Raw genomic sequence first — 24,839 nt, forward strand, 5'->3', positions numbered from 1 at the left:
GAAAGAGAGTGAAAGGAGAGGAAAAAGAGTGAAAGAGGAAGGCACACAGTGGGGCAATAATGCCAAGCAAACTGACAACCACTCACCCACGTACACCTAAAATGCACAGAGTAAACAAAGGTGAAAACAGTACCAAAAAGAGAAGGAAAAGAAAACAACCAAAAAGGAGATTCAAATCTGTTGAGACTGTGGTAGAAAATAGAGAAGACCTTGAAGGAGAGGAGAAAAGAAGAGAGCAACGAAAGAAAAATAAAAGAGAAGAGCAAAGAAAGGAGGAGAGAGCCTTATCTCCCTCAGGAGAGCAGTGTATTGTAGGTGTTTTTCCCAAGTGTCTAGTGTGGTGTACAGCACTCCCACGGCGGGCAGGCTGGGATTCCTCTTGCTATTTGGGTTGATTTGCTCTAAGCAGAGGATGGTGACCTGAAAGCCAGTAATGGCATATGATATGAGAGAGTGGGAGAGAAGAGCAGGAAGAAGGGGAAAGGGGGGGGAGGGATAAAGAAGAAAGAGAGGAAAAAGGACCCCAACGCAAACCTGAGCTCATTGAGACTGAGGACGGTGGAAAAGTAAGAAGGGTCAGTGAGTATAGAGAGAAGAAATAGAGTAGTAGGTAAGGAAATAACTGAAGCTTAATCGCCTGTCCATGAGGCTGGAGGAGTTCCAACTCTTCCTCCAGGTAGCAGGGTAGTGTACTTGTTTGGTGTAGGGTTTCAGAGATGCTGTGTGGGGTTACTTCAAAAGCAAGCTCGCACAGAGGCCAGGGATCACTTGGGTACTGGAGTTCGCTGGTGTACCTGCCTTGTGCTGTATATAGCACTGCAGGAGGGGCTGGAAGGGGGGTACTGGGGTGTTCCCCCAGCCCTGTCTAGGGCCCGAGGACAGGCAGGCCCTCCCCAGCTATGTGTAGAATCACTGAGAGGGAAGCTGGGCTTGTTGTCCTATCTAGTCTGCTGGTGTTTATTAGATCATATAATTTTATTTTATCTCCCCCCCCCACCCCCTGCACCTTGCCAGCTAGAATAAAATCAAATAAAATTGTCTCTCACCATCTCTGGGCTGCAGCTCTTGCTGTTTAAAGCTGACTTGTGCTATAGAGGGTCTTTGTTATGCTAAAAGCCAGGCCCTCTAGCTGAGTTCTGGCATTCCTTAGCTAGGTTGCTTCTTATGCTGATTTATATTAATGGTCTCAGTCTATGTGATCCTTGGAGCTGAGCAACCAGACTTGGGTTTAAGTCTTAAACCAATAATACATATTTCACCCTTCTTCTTCTTCTTCTTCTATTTTTGTTTTTTGTTTGTGATATGCGCCGATTTAAGGGCTGTCAGGCTGACCCCCAGAGGGGGAAATCCAGTTTATGATGGGGGTTATTTTCTTATCTGACAATTGGAACTAGGTTTGCTCCCTGGACTGCCGACTTTCCACCTGTTTTCTCCCACACCGCGATCTTCCTAAGGTAATAATATATTTTTTCTTTTACTCTAAATTATGGCTACCCAGCGCCACTACCCTGGGCGTGAGCTCAAGGCAGCCAACCACGCAGAGAGTTCTGGAGAGAGGTTCCCCTCATCACTGGGATTCTGTCTCCTCTCCACCATCTGTCTGCAGAGATGGCTGCTCCAGGCAAGGGCACAGCCTGCGCCTGTGGGCTCACCAAAGCTAGAATGCTTTAAAGTGTTCTTGGTTTGCTTTGTGAGTGGAAATCCCACTCACAATGGGGTTCAGGAGAAACCCTGGTATCCTAGTTCTAATTTCAGGCCTCCACCTCCTGGTTTCCTTCGCCTTACCTCCCAATTTTCTGGTCTGGCAGCAGGAGCTCCAGATGGATGAGTCCTATCTGGGAGCCATTTTCTCCCCTTTTCCCCTGATGTTACTTTAAATACCAGTGAGATCATTTCCCACATCACAACAATGAACAAGCCGCCATAAATCAGTGGTGTTACTCAGCATGAGTGAAATACTGAATTCACTTCAAGGAAATACCTTGTAAGAAAGAAAAAAGCAGAAGACTTAAGTGTACCCAAATGACAGAGATTATGTTGGACTCAAGCCTGTGATAATAATAGCAATACTTCAAAACATGCATCCTTTTTATACCCTTTGAATAGAAATTGCAGTCTGAAGTCTTAGGCATTTTTATCCTATTAATTCAGATAATGAGGTAGACAGTCATGCTTGTTCTTAGGTCTGACCACTGGAGTTCACATCTCAGCTCTAGAATTTAATCAACAATTTCTGCAAATATAAAGACTCAAACATAGCCATGACAGCAAGGACATCACGGCATTTTAATTACTCACAGAAGTATTATGTAGAGCACAAATCTGTAACTGATCAGTGCAATCCTGGTTTTGGTCTCCAGAGTGGAGAAACTGCCATTACATGTACAGAGCAAGGCTGGGTCCCCTCTCCATGATGCCTTCATTTCAGTGAGATCTCAGGTTTGTAATTTGATAAGACTGGCACATATGTAACCTGAAAAAATGCATTGTTTTGCCATTGGACACTTTTCAGTGTTCTATCCAAGTGTGTATGGTGTTGCTATTTAGCACACAAAATGAGCCTATATAGAAATTTTAGGAAAAAATACAGTAATTTCGAATACATTGTGTGGTTATGAAAGCAAATTACATTTAACATTGACACTGAAATCACTAAATTATTTCTCTCAAATTGTTTTTTAGATAATCAAATTTTATTAACACATATTTTTGCTATATCTGTGTTTTTTAAAAATATGTGACTTGGAGTGAGTTTTGGAACATTTATGTTCCACTAAATCTGATGGTTTCCTAAGTCTTTCTTAGGTAGCTGTACCAGTAAATAGTTACTTGCTGTCTAACTTTTTGAAAATGATTGGTATTATGTTTCAAATTTTATGAATTGGTTTTAATATATTACAGCATTAAAGTGTTAATATTAATTTAGCTTGTCATTAATGAGTCAATCATATACTCATGCTTATTGGGAACTACTGAATTTAATTTAGGACCTGCTTTGAGAGTTTTCTTTGTTTTTATTTGAAGGATTTTAATGTATTTTTTGCAATTATTAAGAATATTAACATTTTTTCTGTTGTATTACAAATTATCACTAGGCTTCTATGGCTTCCATTTTTCTTTATTTAAATTATATTCCATGTCATGCTAATTAACCTGTTTAATGCGGGCTGTGTATTATTTAGTGGGAGCCTGGTAGTGTTGTGGGTTATGTATTTTGCTGCTAACTATCAGACCCCAGTTCAAAACCACCAGCTGATTGGAGGGAGAAGAGAAAAACTTTCTCTCTCATTAATAGTTTGAGTCTCCCCAAACCCACAGGGATGTTCTACTCTACCCTGTAGGATCTTGATTGAGACCTGGTGGTATAGTGGTTGGGCTGTGATCCTCACGGTTGCTAGTTCAAAACCACCAACACGTCAGCAGGAAAAAAAAACCTTGAAAACCAAAAAGGTATTGCTCTGAGTCAGTATTCTCTCGATGGCAGTAAGAGCTATAGGGTCAGCTATCAGACCTGAAACTATTTATAGGCTTTTCTTTCTTTGCTGTTTGCTTTTTTTTGGGGGAGGGGTTGTTGTTGCTTTGGCGGATCATTTTGTTTGTTTGTTTTCTTATGTTGTCATGTTTCGCTTTGCTTTGTTTTTGTTCTTATTATTGTCACTGCATGTCTATCTAGATAAAAGAGGTGGGATAAACAATCTGGAGGAGAAAACAATGGGACCAAAAGTTCACGAGGCACATGGGAGTGTGGGAGGTGGAGGAAAGGAACGGGGGTGCCAGCAAACCAGGGACAAAGGAAGGACAAGTGCTCTGAAATTGATACTGCGGAGGGCATAAGAGGCCTGAGGGATCGAGGGCAATGCAATCGAGAGGAATTACTGAAACCCAAAAAAGGCTGAATATGATAGAGGGACAAAAGAAAAGTAAAAGAACATAGAGCAAAGAACTAGGACGCCAAGGACATTTACAGAGGTCTGAGTACATGCATGTATCTATCTATCTATCTATCTATCTATCTATCTATCTATCTATCTATAATGAGAGGGGAATAGAACTATGTACTCATACCTATATGTTAAGAATTAAGGTAGCAGATGAACAGTGGGTCTCTACTTACGTATGCCCTAAGACAAAAACACTACTTTTAAAAAAACAACCCACAATTCTGTGATGCTCACCTTTCCCAACATAATTGCTGAAGACAAAATGGTGCATAAACAAATGTGGTGAAGAAAGCTGATGGTGTTCAGCTTTCAAAAGACATAGTGTCTGGAGTCTTACAGGATTGAAGATAAACAGGGAGCCATCTAGCTGAGAAGCAATAAAGCCCAAGTGGAAGAAGCACACTAGCCAGTGTCATCATGAGGTGTTGATGGGATCATGTATCAAGCATCAAAGAGAACAAAAAGTCCTTTCTATGTGAGTGAGGGGAAGGGTGGGTTGAAGAGCTACAGCTGTCTGTAGTCAATTGGACATCCCCTTTCAGAGGTCACAAGGACAGGTGAGCCAGTTAGGGTACAGCATAGCACTGATAAAACATACAAATTTCCTCTAGTTCTTTAATGTTGAACCCTACCCATACACGCATTGACATGACCCCAGTTCTACCTTAAAAATCCAGCTAGACCAGAGCATGTACACTGGTACAGATAAGAGCGTGCAACACAAGGAATCTAGGACAGATCAACCCCTAATAACCAATCATGAGAGTAGTGATGAAAGAAGAGTAAGGGAAGGGGGAGAGTAAAAGGGAACTAATCACAATGATGATATATAACCCATCCCAGGGTGACATACAACAGAAAAGTGGCTGAAGGGAGACAGTGGTCGGCATAAGACATAAAAAAACAAAAACAATAATTTATAAAGTATCAAGGACTCATAAGAGAAGGAGGATGGGGTAGGGAGGGTTAAAAAAAGAGAGCAAAAGAGAGAGGATCAGGTACCAAGGGCTCAATTAGAAAGAAAATGTTGTGACAATCATGATGGCAACACATGTACTAATGTGCTTGACACAATGTATCTATCTATGTATCGATGGTGAGAAGAGCTGTAAGAGCACCCAATAACATGATTATTTTTAAAGAAGACCAAAAAAGAGAAATACAATGAAAATGAAATGGTAATAAAAATTAAAAACAGATCAATACAATGAAGATGAAATGATAATAAAATTTAAGAAAAATACAATGAAATAAATAAATAAGGTTGTGCAGTGGGGAGCAAAGAGCTCGAGAGACCCTGGATGCAGGAATGAGCTCCGAGTCACTGAGTTTGAGTTTTCTGTGTCTTAGGTGTATTGTTCTTCATCAAGGACAGAAAGAGTTTTGAATAATTTTTTATTATAAACTTCCCCTTTCCTATTTATATATAATCAACTCTGAAATGATTTTTATGGTATGACAATCAATTTATTTTCTTTAAAATATATAAAACAGTCTTTCTGCAGCACCTGTAACTCTCTCTACCTTCAATTATTGATCACATAAAAGTTGTTCATCTCATTTCTCTAGCCACTGACATAAAGGATAAATATTCTAAATATTCCATTGCTAGTATACTGTATAATTCTGTAAATACGAGTTCATCTAGACCTTTTCCCACAACTTTTACACTAATGATTTGTCTTTATTACATTTTCTTTATTATTTCTTAATTTATTCTTTAATTTTGGGTCTATGTATATTTAAAATATTAGCTTATGAAGTTTCTTTTAAATGTTAATATTGGTTTATAGTAAAATTTAGCAAAAATTGCAAGATTTACTAAGAAAACTATCTTTATGATATTGACCCTTCCTATTGATTGACCTTATAGACTTGAAATTTAGTTTAACTATTGTGTATATTCAGATTGTTGACTGTTGCATTTTGATTGGGAGAATTTCTTAGCTATTACACTGGCCAATGCACAATTTGGTGCCTCAAATATTAGATTTGTCTGTGGGATGTTTGACTTGCTGATACCAAAAATGGCATCAGTTTTCCCCTGTGAGACCTTGTTTTAGAGAAACAGAACATACGCTAGACATGACTCTTCAATCTACTCACACCCCAAGAAACAGGGTCTTTTAATGTAGTGCTAACCAACCTGCAATAAAGGACATGCACACTGTTCTTTTAAACAATACTTTGTGCTGTACTAAATATTTAGGTCAAGTTCTACTTCACCTGGTGTCCTTTGATCCAAAGATATCTGTGAACAGTGCAAGCACATCATGTTGGAATTTCCCCCAAGCATCGCTTCACTTTACGAGGAAGTGAATAGCAGCAGGTCTGAGTTGTTATCTCCTCATGGAGCCGTAGACAAGAGCGACTGTGCAATAAAGAAGGAGCCCTGCTGGCAGAGCGGGTTATGTGTTTGCTCACCAGGAGCCCCTCTGACCCCGTCCATGAGCCACTCTATACAATGAGACTCAAAAGGATAGATTTTCTGCTCCCACAGGATTTACAGCTCCAAACACCCATTGTGCCCTTTAGGGACACTTTCAGTCAAAATAGACTGGTAGTGAATTTCATGCAATAAATAGATTTCAAATGATCTGAAACTCAAAATGGGTCTCTCAGAGTTCAAACACTTTTATTCAAATTAAAATGTCCCAGCCTCTTATAAGATGGTACAACTTCTCTATCTGTACAGAGGAACTCTCAAAAGAAAAAAATCACTATTTTTCTCATAAAGAAGCTTGGAATCACCTTCACCACTGAAACAAATAATATGAGTTATCTATTGGCTTCTCAATGTTAAATGTGTTCTAAAATGCTCACTGAATCATTTAAAGAAAAAAGAGAAGAAGAAAAATTATTAAAGTATGAATAAAAATCAAGCCTTTTATTTGTGACCATCTTAATTGCCTTCACACCTGAAATTTCCTTTTCAATTTTCTTTGTTATTTTCCACGTTTCTCAGGCTGTTTTCTGGCTTTGTACTACACAACTTTTAGTGTCTGCATATATTGTATAACATCCTATACAACAAAACCTGCTTCCATGGAATCTGTTCTAACTTGTAGTGACCCCATGAAATTGAGAAAAACTGCTCCTTTGGGGTTCCACACCTTTAAATCTTTTAAAGGCTTTAGAAGGTCTGGTGGATTTGAATTTCTGACCTTATGAGTGACAGCTCAGTGCCTAACCAACTAGCCACCAGGGTCCATATACAGCTTCACTTAGAAGTCCTTTAATATAGAATATTTTTCAAATATGTCTGCCTTTTTTATTATCTTGTAATTGTGGGTCTGAATTATTCTCCTATTTAATATTAGAATGATAATAAATTAGAATAACTTAAGGGCTTTAATAGTACACATTTTTTCATACTACAGGAACATTGGAAAACGCACTCTGAGTTAGTGTATCCAGGAGCATCACTTGGGAAGGTTCTCTCTGGTCACAGTGAATTTTTTCATAAAAGCAGTATCACTCAAAATTTGATTTTAATGGCCGATTTAAAAGAACAGCATGCAGCTGTGAAATATTGTTTCCCGCTTGGAAAAAATGCTGCAGAAACTGTTGTGATGTTGAACTCAGCTTACAAGAACAACGCTAAGGGAAAAAGTCAAGTGTAAGTGTATCTCCTTTCAAAAAAGGTGAACAGTTGATGACGACATCACTCATTCTGGTCATCCATCAACTTCCTAAACAGGTGAAAATATTGACAAAATCCATGCACTTGTGCTCAAGCACTGAGAACAGACCATTGAAGAGATGGGGAAGTTGTCAGCACTACCTGGGAGCTCAGTTCAAATCATTTCAAGGGAAGATTTGAGAATGAGAAGGGTCACTGAGAAATCTGTGCTTTCAGTTGTGACTGACCAGAAAAAAAGCTTCGAGTGATAACATGCTGTGATTTCAAAAAACAGCCCCAAAGCGAGGGAGGTGCTGCCAGCCATCCAAATAAATTAGTTTGAAAAATGTTTCCAAGAATGGAATCGAGGAAAACACAAATGTATGAAGTGCACATTGAAGGTGATAAGGTTGTTTTGTAAAAAAAAATTTACATAGATAGGTTTGAACAAAAAATTCCAATTTGGTTGGGGACAGCCCCTCTTCTATCCAATACAGTTTTCTGAATCATCACCCCAATTAATCCCAGTAAAGAAAAGTATTTTTGTTGTTGTGCTGTGTTATGAATTATGTTTCTTACATTTCACATGCTTATTATGTACTTAAATCTAAATGATTCGATGATATGAACATGAATTAGCATGAAATGTATGTAGCCTGCTTAAGGTTTTAGGAATTTGCTTTCATTTGATGAATTTGTATTTCTTCAGGGGACCCATTTTGGTTGTTTTTTTTTTTTCTGTTCTTCCACTTTATCAATTGTGTTGTTTGGCTTGGTATTATTTGAAATTTAAGTATTTTCTTATATATGCCAATTCTTTTGAAGTTTCCATTTCGTTTATCAATGAGGCTCTCTGGATATGGTCCTCTAGGAAGTAATTCATATTACAAAATTCTAGGCAATTGATATTAAACTCTAATTACCCACAAGTCTTTCTTCAAATCAGCTTTATTGTGATGTAAACCACACAATCTAAAAGTCACGGGTTTGGGGTGTACCCGACGATTTTGAGAGTGTGCTCTCAAGACCATAATCCCAGTCATAATGCAAGGACTGAGACGATTAAAACACAGGAGAGAGTCATCTTACCCCACATCTTACATACTTATTCCCACACCGCTGCTCTAAAAGATGCAATGACATTGGCTCCTTATGGGCTTCATTGATATAAAGAAAGCATTAGTTGTGATTTGCGTGAGAGTTCACAAAGCAAAGTCTTTTTCAGTAGAATAGTTCATTCATATTGTGTGTGTGTGACATGGATTGCAGTGCCCACAAAATGGCAGTCCCCTTCTTAATTCCTTGCATTGATTACATTTTTCATTCCTCTTTCTTTCCTGTCCCTTCCTAAGCGCTGAGCTTTCTGCCCTTCTGCTCTATTCTGACTGTTCTAAGGAAAGTGTGTGACCTTAGGATAATAGGTCACTTTATAGATCTGAATATGTTTCATTGAAAGTATAGCCATTGAGGTGAGTTCAGATGCTGCTGGAATTGATCTTATTTATGGTTTTTCTACTCAACTCTAAATGAACAACTATGGAATTCTTTTTCAGTAGCTGGGCAGATTTGGTGACACGGCCAAAGTCAGTGAATGGATGTTTCCCTACTCTCACTTTGAAAGAGCATTTTGGCCCTACTTCATCCAAGACAGATTTGTTTATTCTTGATGTGCTCAAAATACTTCGCCATGACATTTTAACACACATATTTTTCTTTATTCTTCCCTTTTTTATTTTCAATGCTCACATGCATATGCGGCTAGTGAAAACACCATGACCTAGTGCTCACAGTGCTATCTTTAGAAAAAAAATAAAGTCTTAAGGCGTCTCTTGCCATAGGATTTGGTTTCCCATCATTAACTTTAATCTTTTATTTCTTGTCTATTTAATGATCTTAATTATAGACTGGCTAAGGCAAATAGAAGAAATGATGAAGTCAATGAGCTGAACAGAAAATTTCAAAGGGGAGCTTGAGAAGACACAGCAAAGTATTAAAATATAATGTGAAAATACCTAGAATTAGAAACCCAAAGAGAAAGAAGATTCCCAGAATATCTTAATTTGAAAGAACAATAGAAAAATTCAAGTCTCATGTTTTGATATTGAAGGATTCTATGAGCAAAATATTGAATAATACAGGACATGTCAAAAGAGTGTGGAAAGAATACACAGTTAACAGTGCTAAAAATAATCAACATTCCACCACTTCCAGAGGCAGCATACGAGCAAGAAGTAATTTCACAAAAGAAATAAATTCAAGCTGCACTGAAAGAAATAGCCAAAAAATTATGTGGTGTGCTGTTCCAGGAATTGGTGGAATACCGATTAAACAATTCAGCAAACTGATGAAGTACTAGAACACTCATTTGTCTGTGCCAGGACATTTGGAAGACAGCCACGTTAACAACAACGTGAAAGAGGTCCATAAGTTTACCCATTCCCAGGAAAGGTGACCCAACAGAATGCTCAAATCATAGGACAATAGCATTAATATCACAGGCAAGTAAAATTTGCTGCCAATTATTCAACAAATGTTGCGTTAGTACATTGAGAGCAAGCTGCCAGAAACTCAGGCCAGATCTGAAGAGCAAGTGCAACAAGGGCTATCATAGTCGATGCCGGAATGAGGTTTCATTACATTTTATTGACGAGGCAAAGCCATTTGACTGTATGAATCAGAGCAAACTATGCTTAGACTGGAGAAGAATGAGAATTCCAGAACACACAATTGGGCTCATGTGGAACCTGCGCCTGGATCAAGACAAAGGAACACTGAATGATTTAACATCAGGAAAGGTGTGCTTCACTGATGTACCCTCCCATCACACTTATTCAGCCTGTACGCTGAGCAAATAATCAGAGAACCTAAATTATATGAAGAAGAATGTGGCATAAGAATTGTAAGAAGGTTTATTAACAATCTGAGATATGCAGATAACACAACCTTGCTGCAGAAAGTGAAGAGTGCATGAAGCGCTTGCTAATGAACATCAGGGATTGCACCCTTCAGTATGATGACAACCCAATCTAAAGATGACCCAAATCCTCACAACTGGACCAGTATGTAACATCATGATAAACTGATAAAAGGTTGAAGTTGTCCAGGATTTTTTCTTGCTTGTGTGTACACTCAAGGTTCATGGAAGTAGCTGTCAAGAGATCAAGCGATGCATTGCACTGGGTAAAGCTGCATCACAAATTCTCTTTAAAGTGTTTAAAAGCAAGGATGTCACTTTGAGAACTAAGGGTTTATTGGGCCGAAGTCATACTATTTTCAATTGTCTCATATGCATGTGGCAGTTTGACATGGAAAAGGAAGACCAAAGAACAAGCAATGAATGTGAAACATGGTGCTGAGGAAAAATATTGCAGATATTTTGGACTGCCAAAAGCACACACAAAGCTGACTTGGAAGAAGTAGACTCAGAAAGCTCCTTGGAGGCAAGGCTGGTGAGCCTTCATCTGACATACTTTAAATATTTTAACGAGACACTTGTCCCAGGAGGAGACGTTCCTTCATAAAGTAGCGGGTCATCGAAACATAAAAAGACCCGCACCAAGATGGACAGACACAGGGTTGCACAGAGGGGCTCAAACCAGTGCAGATGGAGCAGGGAAAGCAGTGCTTTGCTCTGTGTGCATTGGGTCCCGTGAATCAGAATAGACTCAACTGCGTCTAACGACGACAACGTGCCTTTAATTTTAAATTCCAACAATTCATTGTTGATTCCCAGTGTAATTTATTTTTACATTAAATATTTTGTCAGTTTATTTAAGAATTGATTAGAATTAATGGAATGGAATTAGTTCCCTGCCCCAACTTAAAGAAAAATAATACAAATGAACATTTATACAGAAGTGTCAGAAATTCTTTTATATTAATTTTTAAGTGATAGCTTGTCTCCTGACATAATTGGTGTTGAACTTGATAAGTGAATGATGACAGTTAACAACAAAGTTCTCTGTAAATAGAAGAATCATATTTAGTGGAAGAAATTGAATTTAGTCTGGTCTTAGAATTATATATTTACTTGATACCATAAATATGGCACTTTGAAAAATAGGCCTACTCTGTTGATAAAGAAATTAGCATGTATTTACATAAGTCAAAATGCCTTTTAATATATAATAACTTAATAAAATACAATTGCATTTGCTTGATTTAAAAGAAAATATTTTATAAAACATTAAAAAATCACCTTATCCTCATCTGTGAACAACTGGACATCCTCTTGCAGAGGGTTCGCAGGGAGGAGATGTGCCAGTCAGGGTGCAGTGTAGCAAGGATGAAACATACACCTTTCCTGTAGTTCCTAAATGCTCCCCCCACCACACCCACACTATCATGATGCCAATTCTACTTTACAAATCTGGCTGAACCAGAGGATGTACACTGGTAAAGATAGGAACTGCAAGCACAGGGAATCCAGGGCAGATGAACCCCTCGGGACCAGTGGTGAGAGTAGTGATACTGGGAGGGTGGAGAGAGGGTGTGTTAGAAAGGGGGAACCAATGACAAGGTTCAACTTTACATATAACCCCTCTTTGGAGGACGGACAACAGAAAAATGGGTGAAGGGAGATGTCAGACAGTGTAAGATATGAAAAATTAATGATAATTTATAAATTATCAAGGGTTCATGAGGGAGCGGGGAGGGCAGGATGGGGAAAAATGAGGAGCTGATACCAAGGGCGTGAGTGGAAAATAAATGTTTTGAGAATGATGATGGCAGCATGTGTGCAAATGTGCTTGACACAATGGATGTATGTATGGATTGTGATAAGCGTTGTAAGAGGAGTCCCCAATGAAACGATTTAAAAAATCATCTTATCCTCAATTAAAATTAGAAATAATTAAAACTTTGGCTTATTCATAACTCTTTGTGTGTTTGTATATTTCAATTATTCCTACTCCAAAATTTCTCATTACCCTGCTCTGTTTGAGTAGATATGGAGGGAAATGGCAAGTAGTACTCTGGTTTCTGCTAGGGAGAAAAAAGAAAGAAGAGCAGGCAGACAGCTGGATGGTAAATGTAGCACCTTGGTCCTTTAACAGAATGGTCTGCTATTCTAAGAAGATGTGTCCTCAGTGAGACCAACTCACTCGATCTCACGGTTTCATTTTAGAAAATATAAACATAATTGTGTACAACATGAGATCAATTAAATGTAGCTTCATCCTCATCAGCAAAGATGTTCTCCAGTATCTCAGTGATATAACTTCTATGTTTTGTGAAAATTTAAATACTAAGATAAAATATTATTTGTACTCTCTTTTTTATTCCAAGGGCAGCCTTGTGGTTTTCCAGAAATAAAACATGGTTGGCTGTATCAGGCAGAGAGATATCGACCGTACTTTCCAGTAGCAACAGGGAAATATTACTACTACTACTGTAATTCGGGGTTTGTGACACCTTCGCTGTATTCTGGGGATTACATTACCTGCACGAGAGAAGGATGGATGCCAAACGTCCCATGCCTCAGTGAGTGAACTTCCTTAAAATTGTACCTGGTGACTCCTTCAACAGCAGCAGGAAGAGCTCAGAAGCGACTGCCATTGAATCTGATGCCGAAATATAGAGCCTTCAGAAGAGGGTCGCAGCAAAACCCAAATAGTTGTGTTCTTCTGTGAGCTGGTGTCCATGACTGAGAAATACAGGAGATCATTGATCAAAATGCCCCCGAGTTATATTTATAAATATTTAAATTATACAAACGTAATGTAAGTAGCTATGAATATTTATTTCTTCTAAAATATTTTGGAGTCTCCTGTCTTGTAATTCATTAGTTTTAAAATCTTACATGGGCTGATTTAAACACTGCAGAAATAAATTTCAATACACTTTCTGACCTGGTTTTCACTTTTAACTTGTTACTACTATTATGATTGTGGTCCTTAGGAAGATGTCAATTGTATGAAGTGGAAAATGGATATGTTGATCATGCACAGCGTTATTATCTACAAGGTCAGTCTGTAAATATTCAGTGTAATCGTGGCTACAGTCTCCCGAATGGACACACCGCCATCACATGTACGGAGCAGGACTGGTCCCCTTCTCCCAGATGCATTCGTGTCAGTAAGTAATATCTCAGACGGTTTATAATTTCATAACACTGGTCTACATTCACTGTGGAGAATGCATGTGTCTTATTCGTCAATGGACATGATGTATTGTTTTATCTATGTGGATGCATTATATGAAAGTTTATATATATGATTCTTAATAAACATTTAGCAAAATAAGTGAGACTGTTTACACATCAAATAAAAAATACAGTATTATATTTTGGTTAAGTGGATCTTCCAGCTAAAATTTTTGAGCCTCTTGAATATATACATTTTTGTCTTTCATGATGTTTGAAAAGTTTTCTTATATCAACCGTTCAACATTACCCTCTGTGGGTTGTTTGTTTGTGGCCTCCTTCTATTTTAAATTTGAGCATGGGAAAATTGTTTCTCTTATTCCTGTCCCACAAAATTCTTAGGCTTTCTTAATTTTTTAAATTTTTACTCATATAAATTAGTCTCCAGGGTTTCATTTTTATTCACTTAATGAGCATTCAGTTGATTGGATTCTATAATTGTTTGAATTTTCATCTTCGGTCCTTGACAGTCTTAGTATTCATATTCTGGATTTCTACATGCGGTTTGTGTATGGTCTCCAACTGTCTGTGTATTTTGTTGTTTTCCACTCGTATTGTTTTCTGGAGTTCATGCAGGGCGTTATCTGGTTTTTCTTAATTTGTTTGTGGTGTTCTTGAAATATACATATTTTTAAATTCCTTTGTAGGCATTATTCTTCCACAATGAGATTTTGTTTTTCAATTTTTTTTTTAATTTTGGTGGTTTGTTTGATTTGAAGTTGTCTGTTGTTTCTGAGACATTTTGGAGTTGTACTTATTTGTTGATTACATGTTGATGGGTGCAACCAGAACTTTGCTCTGCAACACCTGGGGAGTACATGCGGTTTGGGATGCTAGTTTGACAGCACTCCTGAGGGGAAGTAACTGGTTGGTAGTGTGAGCATCAGTCTTTCTTTACTGGTCATGAGGGGCAGCTAAGATTCAGTGAGCAGCTGTCTACTATCTGTCATTGATTCATCTGTGGCATAAAAAAGTAATAACAATAAAAGAACGGACAGACGTTTGCCTCCTCATGTTCATCACAGCAGAGTTCATAATAGCAAGAACCTGGAGACAGTCTAAATTCCAATCAGTGGATGATTGGATAAAGAAACCTTGGAATACACACAATGGAATACTGCCCTTCCATAAAAGAACATCATTGAATCCATGAAGCACCTGAAGGGATGGAGGTCAACGGAGACCTTTATGCTGAATGAAGTTAACCAAGCACAGCAGGACAAATACTGTATTGAGTCCACTGCTCTAGGAACAAGCAGCAAAATGGGCACAAGCTCAGGCTGATGGATATCCAGTTTATTGGCTAGGGGGCCACTCAGCCTGGGTGGGAGCCTGACCACTGCCAATCAACCATACAACATCTGCTCTAGGAATGTATATCAGATAAAATACCATTTGGGGTCTTAAAATTTGTCTCCAGAAAGCAGCCATTTAAATGAGATGTCAACTTAGTCCACATGGAAGAGGCATGCTATCATCAGTCACCGAAGGGTTATGAATCATATAATCTGAATTCAAAGGAGTGAATAGTATCAGAGCCTATTGTGTGAGAATTGGGTTTGGATTTTATGGATGACAGTGGTAGCCCAAGATTTATTTGTGGAACTTCACAGGAAATAAGCCTCTGGAAAACTCCCACAATTGAGAGATGGGAGTAATGAGGTTACTAAACAGAGTGCATTAGAGAGTTGAGTATTCAAGGTCAAAGACATAAATCTTTTTTGAACAGTTAACCTTTGTTAGCAGATCCCCACTAGAACGCAAGCTGGACCTGATCTATCTGGTTTCCAAAATTTTCTCTATTTTTTGTTTGCATTGTTTAGTTTGGGTTTAGTTTGTTCATATTAGGATGTATATCATGAAGTGTACCTCACATTAGAGTGCTATGCATTGAGGGCTCTCCCTCTTGAGGTTGTGTTAGATATTTTTCTCTTTTTCAGTATATGAATCCCAGGATGGAAGAACCTATAGAGAAAGCAAGTATAATAAGGGTTTTCATGGGAGACTAGTACAGTAGTGATTGTGGGGTAAACAGAAGATGGTGTCAAGGATTGGAAACATGATGGTTGGAAACTGATTGTGGTAGCAATTGTACAATTCTGCAGCACATGATTGATCTATGGAATAATATGACATATGTACTAAATCTAAATTAAGGGGGAGGGAAGGAAGAAAAACATTGTTGGAGATACTACCATAGGTTAAGCCCCAGAGATCTGAGGACATGGGCAATGTGACTGAAGAGGAACTGATTTCTTAGAGGGGTGCATGATTATATGTTACATAAAGACTATGGGAGTGTGGTCTTCAGAATCTTCATTAGCCGATGGGGCATAAATCAAGGTAAGAGAAACAACTGCAAAAACATTCTAATGATTGCAACTTGGAATTTGTGAATTAGGAATTTAGTAATGTTGAAAGTAGTCAAAAATGAAATAGAACACATGAAGATTGATTGATATCCTAGGCATTAGTGAGCTGAAATGGAACAGCAGTGGCCATTTTCAATCAGATAATCATATGATTTTTTTAAGCATGGAATAACACAATCAAGAGGAATGGCATGGCATTCATTGTCATAAAGGATCTTACTAAATCCATCATGAAGTTCAATGCTATCTGTGATTGGATTAAATCTACCCACCTTCAAGGAAATCTAATCAATACAAGTATTATTCAACTTTGCACATCAACCACAAAAGCTAATGATGAGGAAATTGAAGAATGCTACCCATGTCTTTAGTTAAAACTTGATCAAATATGCAATCAACATACATTGATATCTATTGGTGATTGGAATTCAAAAGTTGGAAACAAAGAGGAAGAAATACTAGTTGGAAAATATAGGTGGGATAACAATGAAGCTGGAGATCACATATACATTTTGCAAAACCAAGGACTTCCTCAGAGCAAATACCTGCTTTCAACAACACAAAAGGCTATGCTACATATGGACTCCCCCAGATAGAATATATTGAAATCAAACTGATTATTTCAGTGAGAAGACATGATGGAAAAGCTCAAAATCAGCAGCTAAAACCAGACTAGGTGCTATCAAATTACCATATGTAAGTTCAAGATTAAGGTGAAAAAAGTAAAAGAAAGCCACATACCAGTAGTTAAAATATGACTTTGAGTTATTCCTACCTGAATTTTGAGAATATCTTAAGAACACTATGAACACTAATGACAGAAAACCTGATGAGCTGTGGGAGGATATCAACACCATCATTCATGAAAAAAGCAAATGATCAAAATAGATGTTAGAACAAATTCTGATTGCTTCTCCGCCTTTTGGCTAAGATCAAGTGTAGAACAAATTCTGAAAATTACTCTTAATGCTTGAGCTGATGAAATAAAGGATGAAGTCAAGAGTTGAATCGAAAATGTCAAATGCTAGCTAGAGAAGTAACAGCCAAATATTATAACAAAATGTGCGAGGATCTAAAATGAGAAAACCAAAGGGGAAGAACATGCTCAGCAAATCTGACACTGAAAGAACTCAAGGAAACATTCAAGCCTCAAGTAGCAAGTCTGAAAATGTCTACAGACAAAATATTGACTGCTGGAGGGAGTATCAAGAGAAGAGGGAAAGACTAGGCAGAGCGGCTGTACCGAGAAGCACTAGCCAAACCGCCACCATTTCAGGGGACACACAGGGGCATGAATCAATTGTGCTGAAGGAATAAGTTCAAACTGCACTGGGTGCTTTATCCTAAAACTAGGCTGAAGGAAATAATGGAAAATTCCTTGCAATGTTTCAGGAAGCACTCACTTTTCAATGCAGGGCATTTGGAAGACAGCTAGTTGGCCAACTGACTGGAAGAGATGCTTCCTTTTGTCCATTCTAAAGAAAGGAGACACAACAGAATGTCTAGAATGATATCATTAATATCGCACACAAGTAAAATTTTCTTCAGTTCATCCAGCATTGGTTATGGCAGTACATTTACAGGGAACTGTTAGAACTTCAGGCTGGATTCAGAAGAGGACTTGAAACAAGGGATAGCATTGTTGATATCAGACTCATCTTGATTCAAACTGGAAAGATGTTTACTTATGTTTCAAGGACTATTGAAAGACACTATCTGTGTGAACCATGTAAATGTGAGAAGCCCGGGAATTCCAGAACACTTCACTGTGCTCATGAGGAACTAGCACGTGGACCAAGAGGCAGTTGTGTGACTAGAACAGAGGACTACTGCATGGTTGAAACCAGGAAAGGCGTGCGTCAAGGTGGTATCCTCTCTCCATACTTGTTCAATATGTATGCTAAATAAATTACCCGATATACAGGATGACATGAAGAGGAGGGTGGTATCAGGAGAGGATGAAGGTTTATTAACAACCTGGGATATGCAGATGACACAAGCTTGCTTTGCTGAAAGTGAGGCGGAATTGAAACACTTGCTGGTGAGGATCAAGGATTGTAGTCCTCAGTATGACTGCAACTCAGTATAAGCCAGACCAAAATCCTGACAACTGTACCAGTAGGTAACATCATGATAAATGGAGAAAATTGTCCAGGATTTGGTCGTACTTGTGTCCCCAACCAATGCTCTTGGATTGCAGCATTCAAGACATCAAAAGATGCATTTCATTAGGTAATCTGCTGAGCATGACCTCATACTAACTCGGACAAGTATGGAGGTTATTTTCTGGACTGAAGTGTTCCTGTTCCATTGCGCATATTGTTGCTATGGTTCACAACTGACTCCATGGCACCTCACAACAACAATTCAACGGTTTAAATATATTAAAATGTATACTGTTTTTACTTAATGAATGGACTTACATGATACTTATTAAGAAAAATCAAATCCATTGCTTTTGAAAGGATTCTGTTAGGGTTTCCAGAGTGTAATTACTTTTTTCTGCACAGTGGCTGATGGTTTTGAACCGCCAAACTCGGGGTTAGGTTAGCAACCCAAAATGCTTGCCCCACAGCCCCTGAAAGTGCCTTAGCCTACATATCGTAGAGTGTACAACTCTTAAAAGCACAGCGTGCAGGACACACACACACACACACACACACAGTCAGAACCACCACTGCCCGAATGCTCCTTAGAGGCAAAGGTGGCAAGAGTTGGTCTCAGGTACTTTGGACATGTTGTCAGCAGTCACGAGCTCCTGGGGAAGAACATCATTGCTGTAAAGTTGAGGGGTAACAAAGAAGAGCAGACCTTTCATTGGATGAACTGACACAATGGCAGCATAGACGGGTTCAAACGTGGGAACAATTGTGAGGCTGGTGCAGGATTAGGTGGTGTTTCTCTGGTGAACCTCGGGCTGCCCTGAGTCGGAAGGGATTTGATGGCACCTAACAGCAGCATGATATGGTTTCTGTCACAGCAACTTCAATACTGTTTTAAAGCATTGAGTAGTTATGTGAAGCAGTATGTGTGACTGTGTTTCATCAGAGCCTTATTTTCAGAATTGACTTATGCACTCCCCATTGTAATTCTCTATCATATGAAAAAAATCACACTTAACAAAAATATTTTACATCTGAGATAGTCAATGCATAATCTTCTTGGTTGTAGTTCAGCAGTTATCAGAGGATTTGTTGTCAAAGAAAGTCCTTTAGAGGTAACAGTTCCTAAAAACTAACCACCCCCCATAGGGGCTTACTCAAGCAGATAAGATCTTATTAGAATCATTAATATATATGTAATCATTAAAATATACATGAGCTTGTTGTGAATGCTTTCATAGACTCCAGAACCCAAGCTGTATCTTCAAATTCATATAAAATGGGATTTCTGCCAAAAACATCTTAATCAATATGGATATTTATAATGATAAACTTTACATTATTATAATTCATGCACTCAGCTTCTCACAAACTACCAATGCAATTTTAGCATTATTACCTTTGCTTCCCTTCTGGACAACAATATTTCCCTTATTTTTACTTAACGTGAGTTTTCCCATTATCCTTCATCTAGTCATCCTTGCAATGATGGACTACCAGAGAAGTACCCCACAATTATGGTGACAGTCTAATTCTTTTTTAAAAAAACATTTTATTAGGGGCTCATACAACACTTATTGCAATCCATACATACATCAATCATGTAAAGCACATTTGTACATTCATTGCCCTCATCATTCTCAAAATATTTGCTGGCATCAGGTCCTGAATTTTCCCACTCTCTCCCGACTGCCCCTCCCTCATGAGCCCTTGATAATTTCTAAATTGTTATTTTGTCATATCTTGCCCTGTCTGACATCTCCATTCACTCATTTTTCTGTTGTTCGTCCGCCAGGGAGGAGGTCACTTGTAGATCCTTGTAATCGGTTCCCCCTTTCCAACCCACCCTTCTTCTACCCTCCCAGTATCGCCCCTCACCCCCCCGGTCCTGAAGGGGGATCATCCAACCTGGATTCTGTGTGTTTTCAGTTCCTATCTGTACCAATGTACAATTTCTGGTCTAGCCAGACTTGCAAGGGAGGATTCAGATCATGATAAGGGGGGCGGGGAGGAAGCATTCAGGAACTAGAGGAAAGTTGAATTTTTCATTGTTGCTACATGGCATCCTGACTGGCTCTTCTCCTCCCTGAGACTCCTCTGCAAGGGGAACTCTAGTAGCCTACAAATGGGCTTTGGGTCTCCACTCTGCACTCCCCACCTCATTCCCTGTGGTGAGACATTCTAATTCTAAGCAGTGTTTTCCACTTTGTATCCATCCAGTAATATGAAACAGAGCTGGATAAACTCAAACATATGTCAATGTCTTATCCACACTGCAAGGAAGAGAGAAGGCTGATGAGAAGAAGAAATATGCTTGGGTAAATTGATCAGCATTACTTAGAATTGTCCCTGCAGTTCACATTACCATTTGATCCTTCCTGGAAAATTATAAATGCAATTAAGTCCCAGGCGTGGAAGATATGATAGAGAAAAGAAAACATTTTAGAATAAGAAAGAAGTGTGAAGTTTATTTCCCGTGTTATAGCTGCTCTATTGTCACTGTTCTTCACCAGTCTATCCAAAGATGATCTGCTTTCATTCGCATGCATATTAAGGCTTTACATACATTCATTTAGTCAGGAAACCGATCCTTAGGTCTCTTATCACCACTCCTCAACCTAGCTCACTTTAAATGGCTCTACTATACTGTCAGGGATGCAGTAGATACATGCAGTTTGCTGTATCTGATGTATTTTTGTCCTATTGCTGATTTGCATTAGCAGAAAAACATGATGCCTGATCAGGAGATTCAAATATCAATTATTCTCTGTTAGAAAAATCAGTTACTGGCTATGAAAATCACAATAAACATACATATCCTAGGCAACAGCAACGATCATCTTCCTGGAAATGTGAGGAAGGTGCTAATGCAATCTACGTGCCAGCAGTGGACTGCCTCCAATCTGTTTGACTGTTGGTCTAAAGATATTCTCAGAGTCGGAAAGAACCACTTCATTCTATGCTGCTAGATTGTTTAGTAGTGATTTAAAGCATTCCCTACTGTAGTAAGCAGTCTCTTCACAAATCAAATAACCCAATCATGTTCTGTGCTTCTTGTTTTGATTTTGTAGCTCAGTTAAAAAACTTAGAAACAAAACAAATAAATCCTCCAAACTTCCTAGTTACTGGTTGTTTGGAGAATGGTCCTAGTCTCTATGACCAATGTTATGACTAAGAGTTTAACTGCTGGGCTGTGTTTACCTGGGCGATTTTGCCACTTGATAGTACTTCCGAGTCCCTATGTTGTGGGTTCAAATAAGCAATAGCCACCATCCTGTCTTGAAAATGAAGAAGACTCTTTATTCGGCTAGCTGCCCCCCTGCAGCAAGCTAAGGCACTCTCCTGATCTGCAGCACTGAAAACAGTTATGCGCAAGCGTTTAAAGGTAAAATCCACCTCCTGGTGGATCAGCTATGAAAAGTCTTTCAGTTAGGCAGTTCTGCGTGTGTGTTAGTCTGGGTCCTTCAGAGAAACTAGCCCACAGAAACTCATGGATAAGAGAGAGTTTCATATAAAGGGTAAGTGCACATCAAGAAAACACCCCAACCCAGTGCTCCCCAAGCCCACAAGTCCAACATTAGCCCATATGTCCGACACCATCCACAAACGCCTCCTCCATCCCACAAAACACATGCAGTGATGCTGACTGCAGGAGGAAAGCCCAGTGAGCTTGTAAGCATCTCAGCGCTGGCAGGGGTCTCCACATGGCTGCTCCAGCACCCAGGGCTGCATCAGGATAGGTCCATGTGCCTTCTCCTCAGGGATGTCTTGCAGGAAGTGAGCATTGCAGGTGAAGCAGGGAACTGACTAAGGCAGCTGCACCCTGGTCTGACCATCAGAAAGCAAGAGACCTGAGAACTAGAAAGGTGAGGCTCACTGAACCATTTATTCCTCCGTCCTTCAATCAACCCCAGAAATGTTTATTAGCCAGGTTGGCACAATAAACTCACTACCTCAGCGTGACAGAAGCAAAATTAGTAAGTTAATTATATCATTAAAAAGTAGCAAAATTATAGAATAGCAAGACTAGTTATAGTGCCTTGAGTCGGAGTACGCACTGCACTAATACATTCGGAAAACAATACCCAGCTTGGCTTTCTGAGAAGGGAGGGGCGAGAGAACAGCTCACCCTGTTGTCAACTAAATGGAGTCTCTGGGGCTCATCTGGTTCACCTTGTTGCCCAGCTATTAACTAAAGTTTGAATGATTTATCCAGCTGGGGGCACCGTAGGAGGAGCCGGGTGGCACCATGGTTACTCGCTGGGCTGTGAGCCCATAAGTCCGCATGGAAACCACCAGCTGCTCCGCAGGAGAAAGACAGGGCTTTCTACACCTGTAAGCAGGTATGGTCTAGGAAATGTATAGGGGGCCTCCTACCTTTGTCTACTGGGTCACTGTGAGTCAGCAATGGCTCAAAGCAGTGAATAAGTGTGTTTTGAGAGGCACCTTGGAAGGAAGTGTGGTACCTGGTGGAACCCAGTTCTTCTATTCTTGACCACATGTTGTTCCTTGAGTTGAAATTCATTCTATGTCAATGTCTGCATAGAACTTTTATAGAAATGGTTTAGGGATTCAGAGCTCTGGATAAACAGTATGAAGTCAATATAAGGAAGAACTGCTTTTCAACTAAGTGAAATCTCCACAGACGCAGATTCTAAAAGTCCACGAGAAAACTCTTCTTCTAGTGCAACTCTTTTTCTTCAGCTCTTTGCTTCCGGAAACACTGTTTCTCTCGGGTTTTTTGAGTCTACAGTTAGTTTCCAGGATCCTTCTTACTTAATTGGTGGTCACAGCGGACCAGGAACCAATGGAATTGTAGGTATTCATGCACCTGCATCTAATGTCTTTAAAGTCAAAATGTCACTATGGTACCCAGGTATTTGTTGAATTATTTACAGGAACTCCTTTTATACGTTGGTGCACATTTCCATAATATTCAACAGAACTTGGGTCATGAAAATAAATATTATGTGTAACAGTTTGTTCATGACAGAAAACTTATCCACGGGACACTTTGCTAGTCACACCTGCCTCCCCCCTTAATGGATGGCCCATGGCTTCATATAGTGATGTGTCTATCTCAGTTTGTATTAGTTTTGCATTCCTGTTTGGCTATTCTAACATATATGGCATAGTATCCCACTCCCCAGTGCCTAGTGCTTTTGAACACTTTTTTTCTTCCCTTATTAACCATTCATGTGTCTTTTGCTAAAGCTGGTCAAATATTTTACTCTACATTTTGTTGATTTAAAAAAATTATTACTGAAAATGTGAGAGTTCATAATATATTCTGCATATGAGTGCTTTGTCAGATATGTGTTTGTGGTCTATTTGGGGACAAAAGATACTGTTCGGATAACTTTTTCTTTTTTGAAACCAGGCTTATGCTGGCTTGACTACTTAAGCTTTTCTATGTCTTGACATTATTCAAAAATGCAAACTCACTGCCATCGTGTTGATTAAAACTCATTGCAATCCTAGGGAGTTTTAACTTTCCAACTTTGTTTACCTATTTCTAAAACTATTTGAGGCTCTTTTAATATATATGGTAACTTTTTAGCATCTATCACTATATGTATATTTATATATTTAACTGTTTATTGTGAATTAGATGAAAGTTTATAGAGCAGATCATAGACACACATTTAAACATTCAAACACATTCTCAAACAAGTCATCCATTCTAAGACCTTCCGATGCACCAGTGTGCTTTCCATTTCCACCCGTTATTCCATAGCTCCTTCTTCCTTCACTCTCTGAACTGTGTCCTTGGGCCAATGCTACCCTTTTGATCCTAAACAGCTGATTATTCCAATGCAGAGATGTGTTTAGTTCTAGATCTAAAGGGCCACACTGTCTCTAACTAACCACTAAATCTGATCTCCTTTCGCAAATTTCCATATTTTAAATATCATATTTAAATGTACTTAAAGGGAAGAAGGGGAGGAGGAAGGCAATACATTTACCCTCATTCTTCCTAATGTTGTTCAAATCCCTTAAGCTTGTGCCCTGTCCAGTGGGCTGGGGTGGTGGACAGGCAGAAAGTCCTAGTTTGAGCTAGAACCCAAATAGGCTATGGAACAAGGTATGCTCTTTTCATCACATATGAATCCTGGACCAAAGGCCCTTCCCAACTCTCCCTGCTGACAGGCTCAGAGATCAGAGGGCTGCTAGCACTGGCTCTGCCTCTTCACATGGTCACCCTACTATTGGGACCTGGCCACCAACAGCCTGTGTGCTGCAAAGAACAAAACCAGGCACTTGGAAGGCGGGTTCATGCTGTGGAGCAGCTGGAGCACATGAAGAGTGTTGAGCCGCTCAGCACAGGCTGTGGTACCTGCTCATCATTCTGTAGGTTTCCAGAGCGCTGCAGCACTGGGCTTTGCAGCACCGTGCAGCCCCAAAGATCTGGGATTCACTGCAGCCCCTCTGACAGTTCAGACGCGCTGGCCAGCTGTACGTGCTGAACAGAAGTGGTGGGAATAAACAGCGGTGTGTTGTTTCCTATACGAAGGCAAACACTGGCTTCCCTTCTCCATGGAGGTGTCTGTTGTTCTCTATTCCCTTGTCCTTGTGGAGAAATACATCGGCATGTTTCTAATCATGAAACATTCTCGTGTCTTTTGATAAAGCATATTACCTTTGAGAGGACTTTGGATT

General features: G+C 39.2%; 1 protein-coding gene across 1 annotated transcript in view; it reads left to right on the top strand.

Annotated features, from left to right (window-relative positions):
• Window positions 1-12,521: 12,521 nt before the first annotated feature.
• LOC142439457 (complement factor H-like) overlaps window positions 12,522-24,839 on the top strand; it is a 70,498-nt gene continuing 58,180 nt past the window's right edge. The window contains exons 1-3 of the mRNA XM_075541835.1: window positions 12,522-12,588; window positions 12,850-13,044; window positions 13,462-13,638. Coding sequence (XP_075397950.1) covers window positions 12,522-12,588; window positions 12,850-13,044; window positions 13,462-13,638 — 439 coding nt within the window. The remainder of the gene's footprint in view (window positions 12,589-12,849; window positions 13,045-13,461; window positions 13,639-24,839) is intronic.

This window comes from Tenrec ecaudatus, chromosome 1, assembly GCF_050624435.1.
Source record: "Tenrec ecaudatus isolate mTenEca1 chromosome 1, mTenEca1.hap1, whole genome shotgun sequence".
Lineage (NCBI taxonomy): Eukaryota > Metazoa > Chordata > Mammalia > Afrosoricida > Tenrecidae > Tenrec > Tenrec ecaudatus.